General features: G+C 43.0%; 1 protein-coding gene across 12 annotated transcripts in view; it reads left to right on the top strand.

The window, feature by feature from the left end:
* Slc35d2 (solute carrier family 35 member D2) overlaps window positions 1-7096 on the top strand; it is a 42540-nt gene that overhangs the window by 29958 nt on the left and 5486 nt on the right. For 3 of the 12 annotated variants that reach the window (XM_050144498.1, XM_050144496.1, XM_050144492.1), the window contains 2 exons: window positions 2147-2239; window positions 4164-4231. The exons of 3 other annotated variants lie outside the window; for them this stretch is intronic. In XM_050144498.1, the coding sequence (XP_050000455.1) occupies window positions 2147-2239; window positions 4164-4231 (161 nt within the window). Of the gene's footprint in view, window positions 1-810; window positions 914-2146; window positions 2240-4163; window positions 4232-7096 lie in introns of all 12 variants that reach the window. 6 more of the 12 variants (XM_050144497.1, XM_050144494.1, XM_050144499.1 and 3 more) reach the window with 4 other exon arrangements.

Raw genomic sequence — 7096 nt, 5'->3', positions numbered from 1 at the left:
GAGTCGCAGACCCTCCAGGGCAAATGTAGTGAAATATTGTTAACTAAGTAACCAGCTAGCGAGTTAACTAAATTCATAAGCTCCAAGTATTCATCCTAAGAGGGTATGTGAAAGGCTTGACTTCTGACAGTCTAGAGCATGAATCTATGACCTGGGTCTGGAGCAGGAAGGAAGTGCAGGTGGGTGAATCACATCATGTATCCGTTATAGTTGTCCGCCTCATCCGTAGGTCATATCCCCTCATGTTTTTATGTTGATGCTATTTATTTATGGGAGTTGCTGAGGTTCTGGAAGAAAGGAGCCTTGGAAGCCTTGCGTAGGCACACAGGTCTTTGCTTCACCTTTTGACAGACACGGCACTGTCTGGGCACCAGATGGAGGTGCCATTCCCCAGCTGTCCGACATGGGCTGTACCCTGGGGATGGCCTTGCTTAGAATAAGCAGGGATTCTGGTGGGTGGGAGGAGTGTGCCCTCGGGGCAGTCACGGCTCACCGGTTATTGTGCCAACCTGTCAGCTAGCAAATAAAGGATTTTGCAATTAAGACAGTTCAGTCCCTGGTCCTGAGCGAAGTGTAATTACAACGGAGGTCAGCTGATGAGTGTCCAATTCTCTCTCCTCTGGGAGGAATCAGAGGTGGTAACAACGCACTAGTGTGTGTGTGTGTGTGTGTGTGTGTGTGTAAGTTTCCCCAGAAAAGATGGTACCAGCACCGCACACAGATCTAACCAGATGAAGGACAAGCAGGCAGGCTCGGAGGCCGTGGTGAGAGTGTCTTGTAACGGCCTCCCCTTCCTGTTCTCCCTGCCAGCTCTGACCTCGCATTCAACTTGGAAGGCTACATTTTTGTGTTCTTGAATGATATCTTCACAGCAGCAAATGGAGTTTATACCAAACAGAAAATGGACCCGAAGGTACCAGACTTCCCTCCTGCAGCTTTTTGCCTGTGCCATCTGGCTCCTGAAATGACATGAAAAATGAAAATGAACATGTTCAGTTGGCATGCAACTTGATGCACACCCTGCGATCTAGAAACTACTAATTTCTCCTTACTTACCTTGTGTGTTATTATTAACCTCGTTAGTCTCGGTACTGTAAAAGTTTGGTTGAAAATTAGATAAGGAGAAAAAGATGTTACTAGTTTACATATACAATCAGAATACACACACATACATGCATGTAAATATGCACATACACACATACACATACACACATGCATACACATACATAACATATTTATGCACATACATACATGTACATATGTACAACACAATACGTGAATACATATATTTGAAAAGCAAATTCATTTTTTAAAACAGCATCATTAATGACCATGATAAATTCAGAAGAGGCGGCTGGTGCCATGATATTAGGCCATTCAAGCTTTAAACCTTCATTTCTCCAAACCTGTTTCCTCATCAAGAAGTGAAATGGCCGGATGGCCATTTGTCATGTCCTCCAATGTCAGCCACCTCTTCTGACTGCAAGCTGTAGGGGCTGCCTGTTGTGCTGCCCCCAGCTCTCACCAAGCCCCAGCTGTGACCGGAAGCGGTCTGGGGTGGGTCAGGCATATGGGTCTTTGTTCTGTGCTCTTTGTGCTTTGTGAGGGAGTTCTCTCTGACTGATGGGTGCTTTTCTGTGAGCTATTTTTAAAATCTGTATGCCCATTTGTTCCCTTGAATGGTGACAGTTTTACAACGACGGGTTCTTTGCCTTCCTGAAAATACAATATGTCACCCTGTTTTTGGCAGAGAAGTGGGTGGCCACTTTAGTGGAAGCAAACACGGAAGGCTGCCATTCTTTAATGGATGCAGCAGACGTTGGGAAGGAGTTGGTTAGCATTTTAAATTTCCATTATCTCGTTTCAGATCTTCTATTTTGAATAAGGGGCTTAAGAGAGGAGTGTTAGAGATGAGTAGAACATCAGAGACGTTCTGTTTCCACCCGTTACATATGTAGTTGGCATGGAAAGAATGTTTATTATGAAGTTACAACACAGTAAAATGTTACATTTTACCAGACATTGGCCAAATGTCTCCCAGCACAGAGCCAGCCTGATACACATTCTAACTTTGTATAAATAGACAAACTGGCCCAAGGGATATGATGTATCTCTAAAGTTGAGTGCAGTTTTCTTATCCTCATAGGAGCTGGGGAAATACGGAGTGCTTTTCTACAATGCCTGTTTCATGATCATCCCCACCGTCATTATTAGCGTCTCTACTGGAGACTTCCAGCAGGTGAGTATGGCCCATGTGAAGAACATGGTTAAGGTAGGGGAGGCTGAGCTATGACATCTATCTGCTAGGGTGAGTGTACTCAAGGCATCTTTGACATTATTGTGTTTTCATTCTATAGGCTAATTGAGAGGTAACCCTATTGTTGGTGAAGAGATATCGGTAGTTTATTAAGTCCTTATGGTCTAGGAGACGATTGTCTGCTGGTGTGGTGCTGGAATGCCCATTGTTTGCCCCGTCTGGCCTCTTCCGTTTCAGATTCTGGAGACTTAGACAGAACTCTATGAACTGAGAAATTGCCAGACCTTGAAACTGCAGATGGACCAAAGACCTTTGTAGAATTCTTATCAAGATGAAAATCATAATCAGAAAAATATATTTAAAGTCATAAGAACAATATCTAGAGCTGGGGATATAGCTCAATGGTAGTCATTGGCTAGCATGCATAAGGCTGTGGGTTTGATCTTCACTGCTACAGAGGGAAGGGGGAATTGAGAGATTCTCTCTAAAGTGATAAAATGCTAAAGCAATAATGTTAAAATACAACTCTTTTGGGTTGGTGAGATAGCTTAGCAGGTGAAGGCACTGTTGCCAAGCCTGATGCCCGAGTCACCCCAGAACCCACATTACAGACAGAGAGAGCTGACAGTGGTGAATTATCCTCTAACTACCATCATGTGCTGTGTGTCTGCCTACACCACACCGCACACAAACACATGTACTAGGAGACTTAAAATAAAATATGAGTACACCTTAAGTATTGTATGACAAGAGATGATCAGAGATGCAGGATGTAGACTGTAATTAGTAATGAACATCTAAAAGAAGAGGTGACCTGTTTTTACTCTGTAACGGTTGTAATGTCCATTAAACTGTACTAAGATTGTTCAGCCGGTCACTTGGGGCCATGGCTGAATCAGTTTTAGAATTTGAACCAAATACGATAAAAAGGGAATTCATGCACATCAGTATAAAGTTTGAGTTAAATACATTGAAAGCTGACGGATAGCACGGAGTGAAATCTTTACTCCCCTTTATTGGAGGAAGAAGAAGGGAGCAGGCTGAGAGAGATGGAAAGGCCAAAGTTTTGGTGACTCACTGTTCTGGGAAGTGAGTCCTGGACCTCGGACTTATATAGTTAGTAGATTATTAACTGTGCTTTGATTCTGCTTCTGGGAAATAAAGTCAGAGACAAAAGCCCCTGTGTTAATAAACCAGGTCCTTGGAAGAGACTCCTTTGGCCTTCTGTACAGTAGGGCCAAAATACACATAATGTGTTGCAACTGATGAAGAAGGATTTAAAAATGGACTTTTTTTTTCTGGTTTAAAAACCCCCAAAAGTGCAAAACAAAAAAGTTCATAATCTAGAATTCTTTGTAAATGCTGTTTTTTTTTAAAAATGTCACCAGTATAGATTCAGTCTTAAAGAAATAAAATAAAACTAACATATATTAAAGTGTAGGTTGGTGGAGATTCTATATATTAAGGAATATTACTAAATAATCGCTCCTGGGTTTGTGATATCAGGAGTAAATAATTTTTATTTACTGTTCACATAAATACTTATAGATCCTGGTTTTTAATTTATTACATTTATTATTATTATTTGTGTGTGTGTGTGTGTATGTGTGTGTGTGTGCATTCATGCCCTGGTACACATAGGAAATCAGAGAACCTATTTTTTTTATTTGTAAGTAAAAATAAAATCTTTTTATAATGGAAACTTTCAACATATACAAAAATTTGGAAAGTAGTATAATAAACCCTTGTTTAAATCGTTATCGATATTCACTGCATGTCTCTTTCCTAGGAGAAGTGGGTAATTATTAATAATGCATCAACTGCATCGAAGGTAAAACTGTGCCAACTGGGTTTAAACCGAGCCGCCACTAATCTCACTAATCTCACCACGGATCTTTCATTCCAGGCTACTGAATTCAGCCACTGGAAGAATGTCTTATTTATCATTCAGTTTCTTCTTTCCTGTCTTTTGGGGTAAGAAGCTGCACATGAGCAGAGGAACTGGTTAATAGTATCTCTTGACAAGTCAGATTTAAATATGTCCTCTGTCTGTCTGCCTGCTCTGCCAGAACCCTGTTTCCCGTGTTTCTCTGACCCTCTCTGGACAGTGCACCCAACCCCACTGCACACACATGGGTAGAAGATGTTTTACAAATGTGTCTGGGCTGGAAGTACAGACTTTATATTCTTGTTGGTCCAAACATTTCAGTGTCACAGCTATTAATGGAGGTCAGACAGAGTGCTAGGTCCCCTGGGACTGGAGGTACAGGCGTTGTGAGTCCCCGCATGGGGGTAGTAACACCTGAACCCAGGTCCTTTGCAAGAGCAGCCAGTGTTCTTAATCAGTGAGCCATCTCTCCAGCTTCCGTTAACTCTTTCTTTAACTTTGTTGGATTTAGTAATTATCCTGTTGATGGAGTTCTTAATTTATTATTATTATTACTACTACTACTACTGTGTGTGTATGTGTGTGATGTGTATGTAAGTGTCCATATACCCACTGTGGAGGTTCAGTCCTGGGTTTGCCATTTACTAGCTCTGGATAAGCTGCTTAGCCTTGTCTTTTCATGAGGCTAGGATATCCATACTGCAAGATTTAATTATAAAGCAGACTTGGGACTTACTAAACACACAGAAAGGACTCAGTATGAAATGCTAAACTGTGCCCTGTGGGGGTGCCTATAGTTCCATCACCTGAGAGGCAGCAGCCGGAGATTCCCAGAGTTTATGGCCAGACTGAGCTAGAAGAAGGAGAAGAAAACAAAAAAGAAAAGAAACATTCTTGTGGTTGCTAATATCCCTTTCTTGGTTTCGTTTTGGCCTTTTTTTGAGAGTGGGTCTTATGTTATCCCAAGCTTGTGTTCTGGCTGTCCTGACTTTGCCTCCTGAGTGTTGGGACCACAGGATCACACCATCATGCTCTCCTATTGAAATCGCTGAGTTTGGTTGTCTGCTTTCCCCAGATTGTCATGGTTTTTCTACTCTTTCATGTACTTTGCCCTCTTTTGTTAAGTTTGATTCCAAAACTGCTAGAAGAAAGCTCCAGCATTGGCGTACTAGATTTTCGAATTTCTGCTTCCTTGAGGATGCTTAGTTAAAAGTTTCACAATCAGCTGTTTTGCTTCTCCACAACCTCAGAAGTGACTGTTCTGACCACTGGCCACCGACTAGGGCTCTCCACTCAGTAGGGTCCAATCTCAGGCTCAGTGTCAGAGGCATCCACATTTAACATTTACTTATTCAGCGTGTGCGTGTGTGTGTGTGTCTGTGTGTGTGTGTGTGTCTGTGTGAGTGTGTGTAAGTCTGTGCACATACCCACATGCTGCCTTCGTATGAACGTGGAGTTTATTCTCTTCTTTCACCATATCTATCCCAGGGATCCAACGTAGGCTGTCAGGCTTGGAGGCCTTTACCTGGTGAGCTGTCTCACTGGACTTTAAGACATTTTGACTAAGCTTGTTACAAAGCCAATAGAATGTTGCAAGGGTAGGTGTTTACTTTCCCTTTGAGTTATGGTGAGGTTGCACTAATCCTCTGGAAACTTCAGTGTGTGGTTAAGGGTTTTCTCATAGACTGTGGGGGCTGAGTGCATCAGGAAGGTGAGATGAACCATGGGAGCTCAAATGATCAGTGCATGCAAGGTGAAAAGCAGGCTGAGCCACAGGCTGGCAGCCTCAACCTGCAAAAGGCCACTCTGCCAAGAGATTACAGGTTCCAGTTCATTCCTTTAGCTGCGGGTACCGGTTTCCTGTTGTTCAAATGGATTATTCTAATCTATTTCTAAACTGTTGCAGGACCTTTGATCTCCCCGAGGAACAATATGCTTTTTAATAGAAAGACAAAGGCATCAGATCTCCCTACTCAGAGTGCCCAGAGTTGTTTGGCTCCTCCCGCTACCTCTCTCTCTCTCTCTCTCTCTCTCTCTCTCTCTCTCTCTCTCTCTCTCACACACACACACACACACTTCTGCTTTTTGAATTTTCAGCCTGTACTTCTAAAGAGGCAGCTCAGAAGGATGGGTTCTGAGGATAGCTTGCACACAGGACACAGGTATCTGCATGGTCTCTTGATAAGGCAGATTTTTTTTCTTTTGTTTTGTTTTTGTTTTTCGAGACAGGGTTTCTCTGTGTAAACCTGGCTCTCCTGGAACTTGCTCTGTAGACCAGGCTGGCCTCAAACTCACAGATATATCCACCTGCCTCTGCCTCCTGAGTGCTGGGATTAAAGGCGTGTGGCACCACCATGAGGCTGATGAGGCAGACCTTTTTTTATTCTTCTTCCTTCCTTCCTTCCTTTCTTTCTTTCTTTCTTTCTTTCTTTCTTTCTTTCTTTCTTTCTTTCTTTCTGCCTACCTACCCTTCTATTATTGTTTCTGTTGAGCTATACATTTTCCTCCGCTCCCCTCCTTTCCTCCCTCTCCCCTCCTCCCTTCTCCCGTGACCCAATAGGCAGACCTTAACAAAACATCAAAGCTTCAGAAAGGCACACCATGGTCAGCCTGTTCCCTTGGCCTCTTTAGCACATTTTAGAGTCTTCCCAGAGCAGGAGAAACCGGGATTATTTGAAATTCTTTGAACTGCAGAGAATTATGCACTTAGGTTCCCAGCAGAAAAACCAAATTCAAACCTAGCTTTCCCTACCATACACTCCACTCACCACACAGGTCGCTTCTGCAACCTAGGAAGCCCTAGGGATTTCTCCTCACAAGCGTGTAAGTTGTTCTGCAGAGGATAGCCAGCTGGTGTCCTCCAGTTCAGTTCAGTTCTGACAGATCTACCTAGAGGTAGTCCCAGATCCTGGCCACTCAGGACCAGCTGGAGTCCAGCACACTCTCTCTCT

Source organism: Alexandromys fortis, unplaced genomic scaffold, assembly GCF_014885135.2.
Source record: "Alexandromys fortis isolate MF-2015 unplaced genomic scaffold, M_Fortis_MF-2015_v1.1 scaffold_1, whole genome shotgun sequence".
In the NCBI taxonomy this organism is placed as follows: domain Eukaryota; kingdom Metazoa; phylum Chordata; class Mammalia; order Rodentia; family Cricetidae; genus Alexandromys; species Alexandromys fortis.
This window is presented reverse-complemented; position numbering and strand designations above follow the sequence as displayed.